Consider the following 16,448-nt stretch of genomic DNA (forward strand, 5'->3'; position numbering starts at 1 on the left):
TTTGCGCACAGCAAGGTCCCACAAACAGCAATGTGATAATGACTAAATAATCTGTTTCTAGTGATGTAGGTTAAGGAATAAATATTACATGTAATACATTTTAATTCTACAGTAAAAATACTCACCCCCTCTAATTCAAAGCATAAAAGAATGGGCTTCCAGTTGGGCAACCATCACCACCAACTTTGGGAAGTCCAGAGATTACAGAACGATCGGACTGTGGGAGATTTGCGTTGTGTGTATTTTCATGAGGGAATATTATAAATTCAAGCTGCTAGTACGGACATTAAACACGTATGGAAAGGGGACGCAGAAAAATACTCGCGATGCAATGGATTTTGTGTGTGCTGGAACAAATATATCCTCAAAGCACACCCCGGTTTGTTTGAAGAGAGTTAGTATCCAAAAGCGGCAGAAATTATGTTTCAGGTGATGAGGGTGGACCCAGGTCAGACCCTGCCCATCTATGCAATGCACATTCCTTTTCCCATATCTCTTCCCTCCCCTACCTCCAAAAAAAGTACCTCGTGATCACAAATTAGCGCCAGGACGTTTATTATACGATCATATAAATTGATTGTCTAAAACTGTACAACGACTCCTGAAATATCGGCTATGATTTCAATACTTTCATTAGCCTACAGAAAGGTCAGACTTAACCTTCTCATATTTATATGAACTCTTAGCCAGTAACTAACATCAGAATGCTCAGAAATTTTACCCAATTGTTCACCAGAAACACAGTTTGTAAAGTTCATTTATTTACCACTGGTGGAAAACAGATTCTAACGTTGTCACAATACACATTTGGACAATACATTTTCGGCAGCTGGAATGTACTATAATTATATATACAGACAGAATTATATGGAGCACTACTTTCAGCTTTCGGTTTTTTTTATAACGTGAACGAAAAGTCTTTATTTAATATCTCTACAATATAATCCGCATTGCTCAACGTCTTGAGATTTTATTTTTAAATGAGTCTAGCTAGTTAATTTAGCTACCACTAAAACCTGAGAGGAAAAAAGCCCGCAAGAATCAAAAGATATTTAACGGCTGAAATTACTACTCCTTTTGGATTCTAAAGCCTAATAGAATCAGAGAATCTTACAGCACGGAAGGAGGCCATTCAGCCCATCGAGCCTGTGCCGGGTTATCCAATTAGTCCTACTCCCTCTGCCTTTCCCCCATAGACCTGCATTTTTTTTTTACCTTTTCAAGTATTTAATCTTGAGTCCAAAAAGTTTTAAAAGTCCCCCCCGATTGTCGGATCTGTGTGAAAGAATCCACAATCTGCACACAACACAATATTCCACAGTTACCTTTTAACGTTAGGTTTGACTCACACCTTCTGGACCGAGATCACACCCTTTGGTCGAGTGTGTGTGAACCTGTTACTGGCCCGGCTTTCCTGTTCGCGGCCAGTCACTTACCGGAGGTAGCTGCTTGTGGTGTGCTGCTGGTGATGGTAGTGTTCCGGCTGCGTGTGCCAAAACAGCATTGCGAGGTTATCGCCACTCAGGGGGGAACCCGAGACAACCTAACACCTCCCTGAGTCCCAATCCAGCTCCGGGCCCACTCTCGAGCCGGTTTTATCTACCAGGTGACGTCAAGGTCATGTCACTTACTGAAAGTGTCAAGCCCCGCCTCTCCCAGGTTGACAGCACCTTCCAACACTTTTAAGCATTGCCTACAATATCAACGTACTTCTGATTTTACACCCTTTGTTTTGATTGCAATGCCATTACATGATACCAATTCAAGCAAAAGCACGTTCACTCATTTCTTTAAAAGGAACTGAGTCAAGAAATGACTGGTAAGTGTTTTTTTGGAACTCGAAGAAAGGAAAAATATAGGATCCGGTGAGTCCTCTATTGTCTCAAATTTGTCTCACAATTCAAAGTAGCAGTGATGTGGTAAAGTTGTGAAGAATCCCAAGGTTTGCCTCCACTATCCTGCCCGGGAGTACACGCCACAAGCGTTGATTGATCTTTTCTACATGTGATAATGTACATTTTCAAATTGCATCGTCTTTGAAGGGAATTTTCTTCTGTTTATGTTTATTTTGTGGTTGGCTTTGTCCTTCAAAGCCCAACCCGGGGAGGGTCACTGAACAGGGATGCGGAGTGGGAACCCAAGCCGACTTCCCCCTCCTCCTTTCTGTGTCAGGTTGGCTAGTTGCATATTTCCACCCCTATGCTGAAACTTTTGACATGGAATCAGCATCAAGGTAACAGCTCCTAGAAAGCATTATAATCTCAACCATTCCCTATATAAATTTCATTACAATACCGGTGCTGCTCTCATTTTCAGTTTTTAATCCAGTCTATTTGTTTTAAAACAGTACAGGGCATTGCGAAGAAACTTTAGTGTTCGGAATGTGTCAGCTTGGCTCAGTTGGTAATATTCTCAACTCTGAGTCAAGATGTTGTAGGTTCAATCCTTACTCCAGGATTTGATCATATAATCTAGGCCGACACTCAAGTGCAGTACTGAGAGAGTGCTGCATTGTTGAAGGTGTCATCCTTCAAATAAACCGTTAAACTGAAGCCATATTACTTGATGTGGAGATGCCGGTGATGGACTGGGGTTGACAATTGTAAACAATTTTACAACACCAAGTTATAGTCCAGCAATTTTATTTTAAATTCACAAGCTTTCGGAGGCTTCCCCCTTCGTCAGGTGAACGATGTGAAAAAAAAAGCCATATTACTTGTTTTAGGTGCTGTTAAAAATCTGATGACACTATTTGAAGAGCAGGGAGTTCGCCTGATGTTTTGCCCGACACCATTAAAGGCAGATTTACAGGCCATTTATCTAATCTACCATTTGTATGTACCCCACCTAAACTCAGTTAACACAAACCCAAGATTGAACCTGGGACCAGGTTTTGTAGTCTATTCATATCATATTTGAAGATTCCTTACTGTAACGTTCTGCCCAGTAAAATTGGGCCAGATCTCTTGTATCACTTAACTTCGCCTTTTCCGGTACAACACTCTTATTTTTGACTCTCGTTATCCTTTTCTATTTCCTCACATTGAACCCATGTTGTGGTGGCTATTTCTCGATTATCCTTCAACTCTCACATCATTCATTTACTCCACTTCATTCCCCAGAACCAAATCAAGTGATGATCCCAGACTAGGTTCAGTTACACCTTATGAGGATCCCCCAACCCAATCGGGTGGGTAACAAGTTTAAAATGTTATAAGTAAACTGATGACCCATTACAATGAAGGGCCATTTGCATTAATGAAAGGGAAAACCCTAATTTCCCGAAGTGGTGCGTAATATTTACGATGCAAACCTCCATTCTGGGATATCCCATATTTCTTGCATATTGCACGCATAATAACTGTGTAAAGTTATGGCAAATAGATCAGCAGCTATATACAAAATTATACATAATCTGACATCTTCACTACAGCTGCTCTATTTACACAACCTGTATCCCATACATGATAGTTATTATAGACTCTGTAGTTCTCACATATTTTAAAAGCTAAGACACAAATTCAATATTATAAAAAAGTAGAACTGAAACTTAGAAGACAAACTAGACACTACTACTACTCGTCCATTTCATAGTTTTCCACGTATTTACAGAAAACTGTTAGTTTAATCTTGTTTACTAATAGAACAATAAAAACCGACAGAAATTGGCGCAGGTCTGCTCTATATTTCTAGCCTGTTTTTAAATGGATTTCTCTATTTACAGAAAACTTATGTATTATAAATATTGCAAGGCTTTTGTCTAAATTATATTAAGCGATTGTAAAATGTATAAGTAATTTAAAGGTGATGGGGAACACATGAGAATAAAAAGTTAAGGTATATTTACAGAAAACAGTGTTGATTATTGTTAAATGACGAAAATATTTCATTTAAAAAACAAACGAGCAAATAAATGGACAATTCTGGGATTTATTTTAACGTAAGAAAATGGATCGGCTCACCGACTCTCGGATTGGTACTATAAAGGAGGAATCCTTACTGCGAGGGGAGGGGAGAGGGGAAAGAGGTGAGTCAATGGAAAAGACTATTGAAAGTGATTTGAAGACTCGCATGACACCCTCCTGGTATCACTCCTTGGAGGGGAGGGCGGGTCCTGGGTCCTGGTTTCTGCTGGACGCCCACCCGCAGGTTGCTTGTTGCTTTTCAATTTCTACTTCACCCCCCCTCATCAAATTGTGTCACTTTCACCTGACGATTTGGTGGATTGAGGCGGTGCGGGAAGGGCAGGTTTTGAATGAATCCTGAATAGACCGGCCGGTATAATCACGTTTCAGTTAGAAACACACACACACACACACACACACAGAGTGAATTCCCAATATCTTTCGGTTCATTTAAAACGTTTCGAAAGGCAGTTTTGTTGCTGAACAAAGCCAGGGTGAGCCGGATATTCCGGTTTTAAAGGCGCTTCGGTTTCACTTTTTTAACAACCCGGACAAAGTTAAATCCAGAAACGCGATCTGAAAAATGAGTTTAACCAAATGAAACTGTGCAAAGTAAAACAAAACTTCAATCGGAAAATATCGGCGCCGAGAAGGAGTTTCAGAGGGTGTTTTAATTATCATAGGTCGAAGAGCAGTTAGCGCGATACAAACAGTTTTCAGAGTTAAATTCTACCCTAAAGACCTCAGCCGATTTCGAACCCCCCAAAGTGCAGTCCCCTCCTACAGTTAGAACGGCCAATCAGCCTGAAAGTCACTGGATTGTAGGATATAAATAGAATTCCCCGTTCCCTATATTTTACACCCAGCACTTTTTACTGACTTAATTTCTGAGCAGGGAGAGAGTGGAGTGGAGTGGAGTGTGTGTGTTTGGAGAGAAGGTTCGTCCTACGAGGTTGTGTTACTTTTTGCGCCCAGACTCCAGAATTAGAACCCCAAAAATACCACCTCAATGTTGATGTTTTTACACATCCTTAAAATTAAAAATTATAAGCACAACTGTTCACTTCGGTTCTGGGTTTCTGTTAAATCCTATCTCACCCCCATTACGAAAAAAAATAAGCAAAATTTCCCTGATGGCCCAACGAGTTTATTTAATGAATAACTGCTTAGTTACGAATCAGGAAGATTCCAGGTTCAAGCCCCAGGCTCTTGCATTAGCTGAGGTGGCAGTAGGGCATTAAATTTATCCTCAACACCCTTGGAGCAGGGAGAGGAGGATAAAAGGCCAGTCTGAGCTCAGCTCTCGAGTGGGAGTCAGAGGTTGTGCATCCAAGCCCCACTCCAAAGACTTCAGCACAGAATCTGGGCCGACACTTGAGTGTGGCACTGACAGAATTGCTGTCATTCGGATGAGACATTAAACTGAGACAGTCTGCCCTCTCAGGTGGACATAAAAATCCCATGGCACTATTGAAGAGCACGGAAGTTTGTCTAATGGCTATTTGTGGGAGCTTGCTCTGTGCAAATTGGGTGCTGCATTTCCTACATTATAACACTTCAAAAATACTTAATTGGCTATAAAGGACTTTAGGGTGTCCTGAAGTTGTGAAAGGTGCTATGTAAATACATATTCGGTTTCTTTCTTGGACACACGAATCTCCATCAAAGACGGGCACCTCAGCACCTCACTCTACCGCAAGCCCACGGACAACCTCACGATGCTCCACTTTTCCAGCTTCCACCATAACCACGTCAAAGAGGTCATCCCCTATGGACAGGCCCTGCGAATACACAGGATCTGCTCAGACGAGGAGGAACGCGATGGACACCTACAGACGCTGAAAGACGCCCTCATAAGAACGGGATATGACCCTCGACTCGTCGATTGACAGTTCCGACGGGCCACAGCGAAAAATCGCATAGACCTCCTCAGAAGACTAACACGGGACGCAACCAACAGAGTACCCATCGTCGTCCAGTACTTCCCCGGAGCGGAGAAACTACGCCATGTTCTCCGCAGCCTTCAACATGTCATCGATGATGATGAACACCTCGCTAAGGCCATCCCCACACCTCCACTACTCGCCTTTAAACAGCCACCCAACCTCAAACAGACCATCGTTCGCAGCAAATTACCCAGCTTTCAGGAGAACAGCGTCCACGACACCACACAACCCTGCCACGGCAACCTCTGCAAGACATGCCAGATCATCGACACAGATACCACCATCACACGAGAGGACACCACCCACCAGGTACATGGTTCATACTCCTGTGACTCGGCCAACATTGTCTACCTCATAAGTTGCAGGAAAGGATGCCCTGGAGCATGGTACATTGGCGAGACCATGCAGACACTGCGACAACGGATGAACGGACACCGCGCAACAATCGCCAGACAGAAGGGTTCCCTCCCAGTCGGGGAAACACTTCAGCAGTCAAGGACATTCAGCCACCGATCTTCGGGTAAGCGTACTCCAAGGTGGCCTTCGAGACACACGACAACGCAAAATCGTCGAGCAGAAATTGATAGCCAAGTTCCGCACACGAGGACGGCCTCAACCGGGATCTTGGGTTCATGTCGCGCTATACGTAACCCCACCAGCGAATAAAAGTTATCTTTTTAATTCAACGGGTCATTTTCAGTCTTTCTCTTCCTTTCGGATGTTTCTCCCTCTCTCTCTCTGTTTTGTGTTCTGGCCGTTTGTATATTCGGTGGTCCTGTAGGTAACACCTCTCTGTCTGAACGCTTTGATTGCCTTGACAACGGGCAGTTGGAATGATTATCTGTAATCACCAGGTATTGTTCTCTGAATATAAATGCGAAAGGTTCAAGGATTTCCTGACATTCACCTGACGGAGGAAGCCTCCGAAAGCTTGAGATTTTCAAATAAAATTGTTGGACTATAACTTGGTGTTGTAAGATTGTTTACATATGTAAATAAAAGTTATTTTCTTCTAGGTAGGTTACTGTCTAGTGACAGCTGCTGGAAGTAGAATGGTTGAGGACATGATACGATGCTCTCTATGAAAGAAAGCTAACCAACACTCATTTATGTTGGCTACTGGGGAGTGACAGACAGCTGTAGGGCAATACCCAGCAAGAAATGTACATCTTCAAAACACTTCAAAAGTAATTCAATGGCTTTGAAGTGCTTTGGCACGTTCTGAGGATGTGAAAGGTGTTATATAAATAGAAGAAATTTAACAGGAGCGGGGAGAAAAATAGGAATACAGTGGGGTAGATTTTCAAATTACCACCAGGGCATTGCGGTTTGGCCGCCTGTTATAGAAACTGCTCAAATTTTTAAAATGAAAATCATGCAGTTTCTAATAGGCAGCCAATCCACAACCACTGGTTTTATGTCCATTGGAAAATTAAAAATCTCCCCCAATATATCTTAATTCACCAGCACCAAAAGTGCAATAAGCCAGCTAGAATCAGTATGAAGCATAGTCATAGCTGTAACCAGATACAGTATCAGAGCCAGTTCACAATGCCATCTGAGGATTGAACCACTCACAATGCAGCACTCCCTCGCTACTGCACCACAGCGTCAGCTTAAAGTGTTCAAGTTGTAGAGTGGGTTTTAGACCACAAGCTGCTGACTCAGATGAAAACCATAGTGAAACCTATAAATTAGGGACACCTAAGGGACATGCATCAGATGTCCTTTAGTTGTAGGTGTCCTTATTTTCAAAATGGTCATTGTATGTACAGTAAACTGGATGAGCGAAATCTCCTGCAGCATAGCTTTTTTTTCCACCTTCACCTGGAACCCTGCCAGCAAGATGCGATCTCAGTTCTGTACATTGGGTTTCCCAGTTCATTACCATTCCAGGGTCCTTTTCTATTGAGTGAGGGATGGCCTGATCCTGGGATCTGCTATATTGGCAGTCGGTACCCCTGTCTGGGACCCCCCTCCCTCCCTGTGCTACAGCTGCTAATGTTTGAAGTGCTGGGGGGTTGGGGGGGTTAGGGTAGGCTGTTGTTAGCAGCTCGTAAGTACCTAACGTACTGGTGGAGTAGGGTTGCTAATTCTGGTTGGAGGCATTCCTGGAGGTCTGATTGCATGATGGTGACGATATGACATTGGATCATGTAATGTCAGAGTCCATTACTACAAATATTATTGGATTAACCTTATAAAGGTTGGGTCCCCTGTAGTTAAGAACCTTTACTTGTGGTTTTGCACCAGCGGTGTGAGAAGTTCCGAGAACCAGGAGGCCACCCGTAAGCAGGCAAAGTAGGGAAACCATTCTCTCCATCTCTTCCCCCGCCCCCCAAGTTCCCAGTCTCCAACAACACCCCAGCCCCATCTCTTCCCCCAATTCCCCATTTGCCAACCAGCAGTTCCTGGCTTTTGTGAAATGGGGAGTTCTTTAACCCAGGGATAGAGTGGGCTCTCTACCACTATGGATGCTGGGTAGAGCCGTGTGGCATTCAATGAGAGAGCGAGAGAGAGAGACTGGCTTCTCTACTACTATGAATACTGGGTAAAGAGATTTCCATTTCATTCTCCATTTCTTTCACCTGCTCCCAGCTTGCACTTACCTGTGTATCCCATCTTTTAAGTTGTAAACGAGTTGGTGCATTGAAGGCTAGCCATAGTTTGAAATTTGCGAGTGGCTGTGATTTAAAGGTGTAACTTGTATCTATTACAAAGCAAGTTATTTGGGACGGTCAATAAATGTCCGTTTTTTGCAGGTATCCGTTTGTACAGGTTTCACTGCAATTGAATTGGTACACAAGGGGACCACTGCATAAAACTAACATTAACTGGCAATCTCACTAGAGCCACTGAATGACTGGTATGGGAAATGGAAAAATGACCGACTGCTGCACGGAGATGTGCTTCTGAGGTTGACACAAAATGGACAGAACTTTACTCTGCTACGCCTGACCTGGGAGTGCTCCTTACCGTTAATGTTCCATTCCCAATCACCAGCATCCCATGTCTAATAGTTTTGATTTTATGCTCATCCCTAAGAAAAAAAATTGAAGTAACTATGGAAAATGATTGCATTTTCCAGCAAGACTCCCTTGCACAAGTCAGCAATACCAACATTTAAGTGGCAGGGTACATCCAGTAATAGACAAGAACTGTTGAATTTCGTGAGGAGAAAATGGAATGGGTTAACGTCTTTAATACACCACAGAGGCAGTTGTCTACGTCAATATAAAGACTGAACACCAGGTACTACGATTAGCAGCAGAATGAATGAACTGACATCAACAATTTATTCAGTGTTCAGTTCCATTCGCAACCCCTCAAATAATGAAGCAGTCTGAGCCCGCATGCAGTAAGACCTGAACAACATCCAGGCTTGGGCTAATAAGTGGCAAGTAACATTCGCACCAAACAAGTGCCAGGCAATGACCATCTCCAACAAGAGTGAGTCTAACCACCTCCCCTTGACATTCAACAGCATTACCATCGCCGAATCCCCCACCATCAACATCCTGGGGGTCACCATTGACCAGAAACTTAACTGGACCAGCCATATAAATACTGTGGCTACAAGAGCAGGTCAGAGGCTGGGTATTCTGTGGCGAGTGACTCAGCTCCCGATTCCCCAAAGTCTTTCCACCATCTACAAGGCACAAGTCAGAAGTGTGATGGAATACTCTCCACTTGCCTGGATGAGTGCAGCTCCAACAACACAAGCTTGACACCATCCAGGACAAAGCAGCCCGCTTGATTGGCACCCCATCCACCACCCTAAACATTCACTCCCTTCACCACCGGCACACTGTGGCTGCAGTGTGTACCATCCACAGGATGCACTGCAGCAATTCGCCAAGGCTTCTTCGACAGCACCTCCCAAACCCGCGACCTCTACCACCGAGAAGGACAAGAGCAGCAGGCACATGGGAACACCCCCACCTGCATGTTCCCCTCCAAGTCACACACCATCCCGACTTGGAAATATATCGCCGTTCCTTCATCGTCGCTGGGGCAAAATCCTGGATCTCCCTTCCTAACAGCACTGTGGGAGAACCTTCACCACACAGACTGCAGCGGTTCAAGAAGGCGGCTCACCACCACCTTCTCAAGGGCAATTAGGGATGGGCAATAAATGCTGGCCTTGCCAGCGACGCCCATATCCCATGAACGAATTTTAAAAAGTCACCGTTATGATAATCCAGTGAAATAACAACATTTTCCAGAGAACGAAAGAACTGTTCCATTAAAGATCTTTAAAGTTGATGCGATGTACTCAGTTACATTTTCTGTTTGAACCACTTTGGTGTCTGCCCTTGCAAAAAGTGAAGACACCCAGCACTCAGCAATTTGCGGTAGATGATGTAGCAGCTGCTTTTATCTTGATCTTCATTTCACAGTGAAGTCTGAAGCCAACAAAGGTGTACTTCACTAAAATAAGCCTCATTGTTTGGTATGATTCTGAAAAACTGTTTCCTATAATAGCAACTAAGGTCGAGGTACTCCCCAAAGAAATTGAGTTCTTCAAAATCTCCTTTTAATCTTTATTCTTTATTCCCTGTACAAGTGCCTAAACGAAATATCAATTTCAAGGTGCATTTTTCATGAACAAATAAAAAGGCTTAACAGATGTCAAACTCTTCATGTAGGGTTTTATTCTACAGCAAACTTAAGGTTTGTTTTTAGCAAATTCTATCAACAGGTGAAAGTTAACAAAACCCATGTAGTTATCTGTACAGTTGCCATAATACACACAGATGAAACAAATAATATATAAATACCGATATGGATATTACATAACCAAGCAAAAAAAAAGGTACATGCGCAGTGAACACTCTGCTAGGAACCATTCTGATGGTTGATGTGTCTCCGACGTTTTCGTTTTAAACTAGTTTAGCAAAGTTCTGGTATAGTCTATAAAATTTGGCTTCCATCCCTCATTAAACAGTAAGCTTGATTATATATCAAGGGAAGGGCATTCTCGTGACAGTAATGTACGTTACTTATCCACAGTCTCTGTAAGCTGTTAGTATGCTATCATAAAACAGATGACAAAAAAAATCCTTGACATCAGTTTTGTTTCTGCAGTTAGTTTAAATTCAAGGCGAGCACACATAGTGTACCTTTAAAAAAGCCACATGCCTCAAAACAGAACACTACCATAGGACTAAACAAGTAAAAACATTAGGATTGTATAATTTCGGTCGTCCATGCCTCGACCATTCGTGCAGCCGATGGATGGATGGATGAACGAACGGCAAAGGCGACACTGCTGCAACATGCAGGCTGACTGCCGAAGTGTGAAATTTCAGTCAGTTCTAGCAAAAGAGACCTTTTCGTTCATAATTCAAACATGGCAGATTAGATTGTACTGTGTCAGGAAACCAACCATTTTAAAAATTAGTTGGGGTGATTTCCTTTACATCCAATAGTTCAAGAAATTACAGCAGCAGCAATCTTTTTCTCTTTACAGAAAGGAGTACAAATAAAACAAAGAAATCACACATCCAATCTTTTACCTGCTTATAGCACAAACAAAACTTTGAGGGAATAAAAGAAGGCCTATTATTACCACCAGTCATTTCCAGCCCAATGAATCTAGGGGAGAGGGAAAGAGGTGGAGGAACACAGCATGCACCAACCAAATGTCCTTAAAGCATAGTTAGTTTCAGATTACTTAATAATTAACCTTTAATCACAGTATATACAGCTTAGAATGGCATTATAAACATTGCACTGGATGTCTATATCTGAAACAGAGATTCTAAGTATTTGTAAAGTTACGAGGCCAAACCATATTCAAACAGGTTGAAAATGGCTGCCATTCTAAGTTACATTTGATAAACCTATGGGCTATAAATGGTATTTTATTTTCAAAATCAGAGTTTGCCAGTGTTGAGCATTGCATGTCTACCTGTCCATCATCACATGAATGGACAATTTTTGCCTTCTTTAAAAACACATTTAAAAAACATGATTCATTAAATGTACAGCTGGCTACACTTACAAAATAAAAAAATGCTGGAGTATTTCAAAATTACTTCAAATATTCTCCTCCAATTGGGATTTTTGGTCCCAATAATGCAGGCAGAAGTTTGAAAAAAAGAAATTAAAAGCAAAAAGATATCACCTAAATACAGGAATAAATGTGCATTTGCTACCAGAATTTAGTTACATTCCCAATGTTTAAGAAGGTTTTCTTCATTTTGTATACTTACCTTACAATTAGACAAAAGTAGTTCTGAAACATTAATTGCATTGTAAAAAATACAAAATTCCACAATTTGAAGACATAAGTCAAGAGGTTGAGAACTTTATTATGGAAATATTTCCTCTCTAGCCACACATTTAGTGTGCTCTTTTTATGTCTTTTGAAATCTGATAAGATGTCAGCTACAGTTCTAAACTCATGTAAAATGGTGAAAAGCACCCACACTCAAATTTCAAACTACTGTTTTATAAAAGAAAACTGAAAATATGAAGCAATTTGTTGTGTATTACAGTACAGCCAGGTCTTTAATTTCAAGAAAAGCAACTGAAAAAGAACTAAAAACATTTGGATTATTTCAATCTTGTAATGGTACAGAAACATAAAATACAGTACTAATGAAATGAAAAGGATCATGATGAACACTTTACATAAAAATATCCAACAGTTTGCCAACAATGTCAACACTCCAGAGGATGAACCAGTCAATTTATTACTACATGACTTTGGTCAAATCTAATGGGGGAAAAATATATATAGACTAAGTTTACATGGTTGAGTTTCTGCTGTTGCACTTTCCTTAGCTAATGCTGCTAATACCTTTGCCACATTAAACATATCCTGCAAGGCAAACGGGAATATCTGGATCACCCATCTGTATGTTGAGTCATCAAGATTTTTTAAAAATCAGAATTATCCTCTACATACTATAGAGTAAAACATATAATCAAGGAAAATCACGACAACTGTCCCATTAAGAATGTTTGGACAAACACATATAATCTTTCTAGTGTCCTATAACAGCTCTCCCAGGTGAGCAACTTTGGTTCTTTTGCCTAGATAAAGCATCCAGAAGAGTTATGAGGTCCCATGGGCTCCACTTGAGGAGAGCAAAAAAAACTCAACTTGCTACAAGGTGGTAAACAGTTTAGGAAATTATTTCTTGGGATTGGAGGGAGCTGGAATTTCAACAAAAACAAACATCAACAGAACTTGAAAAATTCAATTAAAAAAAAACAAGACAAATAAAAAATGTTTTAAAAATAGGACTGCACATTTAAGTACAACATCCATATCAAAGAATCCTTAGGAAAAGTCCACGTTAAAACTCCAGAGAAGTCTGAGATGTTGGAACACAAGGAATGGAGGAGGGTAACAACGTGGAGGTAATGGCGACTACTTCACTAAGGGCAGGGCAACAATTCCACAATTCAAGGAGATAGAAGAAGGACTTGCATGCCCAGGATTCAGATTTGAGCACAGCTCTACAACCAAACTGCATTATTTTCTTAGTAGCGAGTTCAAGACAAGTATTTTGGTTCATTCTTACTCATATGATTGACTGACTATATTTCTATATATCCCACAGGACCAACAGTTTAATGTTGGCCAATCTTAACTGGTAGCAATATAAAACAGTCAACTAGCCAATGGGCTAAATGCTACTTGGGTACAGAAGTGTTTAGGAATTTATTCCCACAGCACACAGAAGAGCTAGGAAATTTTCTAAGGCCTTTAAGCAGGTTAAACCAAGAAAGGACACTAGCATTGAGTATAGTCCAGGGTTGGTCATAACATCATAGCCAATGCTTTGTTCCAGGTTTTTAGAGGAAGAGTGTTTACTCGGTGCCAACCTGGAAGACAATGAGGAAACAGGCTTGGTCCCCGAGGAAGGAGGTTTCTTGGCCGCTCTGATCCCTCCCAATGCGTCCCTGCCCCTTTTGTTGCTGTGAGAAGACTGACCTTGGGGAGATGAAGATTATCTTTGATCAGTACTGTCTCTCTTGCCCAACTTGTGCTTTTTAGACTTGGGTTTTGTATCAGGCATTTCAGCCTGAGCCACTAAAGTGTTTTGTTTTTCATCCTTCCTTGGAATGTCAGAATTCAGAAGCAACTAAATTATGAAGGCAAGGAAGACACTATCCAAGACTGAACAGTGAGAAATAGCTGTTTCCTGTAACTGATTCAGAATCTTAAAATCAGAACTGGCATAAACAATGCCAGGGGAAAAAAAAAAGGCAATTTGTGGCACAAGGAAGAAATCTTTTGTTGTAACAGTCCAAAAAACAGACATGGAGCTGAAAAAAATACAAACAGTACCAGTGCAAACAAATTGTTGCTGAAGATGGGGCATTCAAAACCAAAGATGGTCACCAGAGGGATACAAATAGGGAAGATCATTGGTACATAAGTCTTCAAGAAGATAAGTGTTGCTACTGCACAGTTTAAATATTCATAATATGTGGAGGATAAGAATAATTGCTGACTGGCGATTTATGCAGATCCTACGGAATTGTTTCCGCCACAGCACAATGTAAAATCATGACGTGACAAAACATCATCTTCTGTGGATCACTCTTTAGGCAGCCAAACTTGGAATGTCAACCTGAATTGCAATGTCTAACTTGGCACGATCATTTCCAGCTTTTCTCCCCCTCTTCACTCATACATTCAGAGGAATGGTAACATAGACCTGCTAAATTACACATTAGTTCTTAATTCACATTTAAAAATAGAATTACGGCTGTTTGTAGGTCCCATCGCATAAAACCTAATGTTATTTGAGATAAATGGATGTTTCTATAACTCCAATGACAGTAGGACTCCCAAATAGAGAACTGCAAGTTCAGATATCACTCTCAGCTGCCCTATTTGGATGAGTTTTCTCAGTTCTTGCTAAGGCAAGGATAGGGGCACCCATATCAACAGCAGAACAAAAGATCTGTCCTGCCTGGCAGAGATATACAGCACACTTTCTCCTGCACTTGCAACTAGAAGACAATTATTGTCCAGTGAGGGAGAAGGAAAGAGAGAAAAGGGAAGCAAGAGAGAGAAGAAAATACAATAGCTTAAAAAGACACTGAAGTCTATAACACAATAGCTTCTGAATCTTCTACCAAACTGCAATGTTACAGGATCATGCTTTTTTAGTGTTGCCATTCGATTTTGCCTCCAATTGGTAGATGGCGCATATATCACAATGCAATTTAAAAATCAAAATGTGAATACTGGCAGAACTTGTAAAAATTTGTTTTAGTCTTCTGCGGTAGTAAAATTCCAGTCCAGTGAGACATCATTTGGTTTAGCAACTCACTTAACAGGTCTAAACAAGTAGTTGCTAAGATATATTTATGGCAATTTCATTTCTATTGAAATTTAATAACAGCAATTTGTTTATACATAATACTTAAAATTACAACATCTTGTGAAATAATACTCTGATATTAAGTATGTACGTCACATACTTCAGGTTTAAAGATGACAAAAAGTCTAACCTAGAATCAGTGCTGCATCACTTGACGTCACCACTGGACTGTCAAAGACTCACTACAGGCCTTCTTCTATTCACAGGTCACATGTTAAACAGGCATCACATTATGATTAAGTAACAGCTGTAAGATTAAAGCTAAGCAACTGCATATATTACTTAAGAACAAACACTGATGTGCAGCAATTTTTCACTCCATGGGCACGTGGATTTCAAAATTTGAGCAGAAAGGTCTCTGAAGAGGCACGGCTTCATCCGTCTAAAGGAACATAGCCGCTCTCCCGTTAGCTGTGACTTGACACGTCTGACGATGAGCTACTGTTGCTGTTTGTAGTCTGGGCCCTTTTTATGTACAAATTTAATAATTTCATCTGCAAAAGATGCATAGAGTCAATCAGATATTAACTATGAAGAATTTTTAAAAATCACAAAGCATGCAACCTCTTATTTGAAGTATTAAGCATTTAACTGCCCACTTATCTCATCACTATATGTGGGATCTAGCTGGATACAAATGGCTGCCATGTTTGCCTACATGACAATTATAATTCACAATTTATTGTATGTGAAACACTTTTACAGTAAGGTGTTATACAAATAGAAGTCTTTTAAATATACTTCAAGCAATGTATTAACTTAAAAAAATAATTTTGGCAAATATATGATAAACGTGGTCTATTGTTAAAATGTAGTCCTTCCTGCCTTCTGCACAAACTCATTATCCTTGAACCACCCAATGACTGAAAAAAAAAAGTGCCTGCAATTTTATAGTCCTCTAAATAAAACAAGCAGACCAGGCCATGGTCAGATCTGCATGGCGCTGCAAGGCCTTAATATATTGCTCCATCACAGCACTGGGGCCTTTGTCTATTGAAGATTAGATTCCCTCCCTCAGGAAATTCTCTGAAGCATTTTGACTACTACTCCGATTTTACAAGGTACAATTGACTTGACTTTTGTACCATCAGAAGGTAATAATAGTTGATCAAAACACTGCAGTACATTGTTTAAATGGAGAGAGATTGCAGAACTCTGAGGTACAGAGGGATCTAGGTGTCCTGGTACATGAATCACAAAGTTAGTATGCAGGTACAGCCAAGTGATTAGGAAGGCAAATGGAA

General features: G+C 40.9%; 2 protein-coding genes and 1 long non-coding RNA gene across 3 annotated transcripts in view; 1 reads left to right on the plus strand and 2 right to left on the minus strand.

Moving 5' to 3' along the window:
- Window positions 1-1,594, minus strand: part of tfcp2l1 (transcription factor CP2-like 1) — a 50,385-nt gene extending 48,791 nt beyond the window's left edge. The window contains exon 1 of the mRNA XM_067987122.1: window positions 1,437-1,594. Coding sequence (XP_067843223.1) covers window positions 1,437-1,504 — 68 coding nt within the window. The 5' untranslated portion in view covers window positions 1,505-1,594. The remainder of the gene's footprint in view (window positions 1-1,436) is intronic.
- LOC137323543 (uncharacterized) lies at window positions 1,538-10,488 on the plus strand. Its single transcript, XR_010963383.1, has 2 exons — window positions 1,538-1,819; window positions 8,614-10,488. It is a non-coding gene; the product is annotated as an uncharacterized lncRNA (long non-coding RNA).
- clasp1a (cytoplasmic linker associated protein 1a) overlaps window positions 10,487-16,448 on the minus strand; it is a 335,495-nt gene continuing 329,533 nt past the window's right edge. Inside the window, exon 40 of the mRNA XM_067987125.1 lies at window positions 10,487-15,698. Within this exon, the coding sequence (XP_067843226.1) occupies window positions 15,612-15,698 (87 nt within the window). The 3' untranslated portion in view covers window positions 10,487-15,611. The remainder of the gene's footprint in view (window positions 15,699-16,448) is intronic.

This window comes from Heptranchias perlo, chromosome 7 (genome assembly GCF_035084215.1).
Source record: "Heptranchias perlo isolate sHepPer1 chromosome 7, sHepPer1.hap1, whole genome shotgun sequence".
Taxonomy (NCBI): Eukaryota; Metazoa; Chordata; class Chondrichthyes; order Hexanchiformes; family Hexanchidae; genus Heptranchias; species Heptranchias perlo.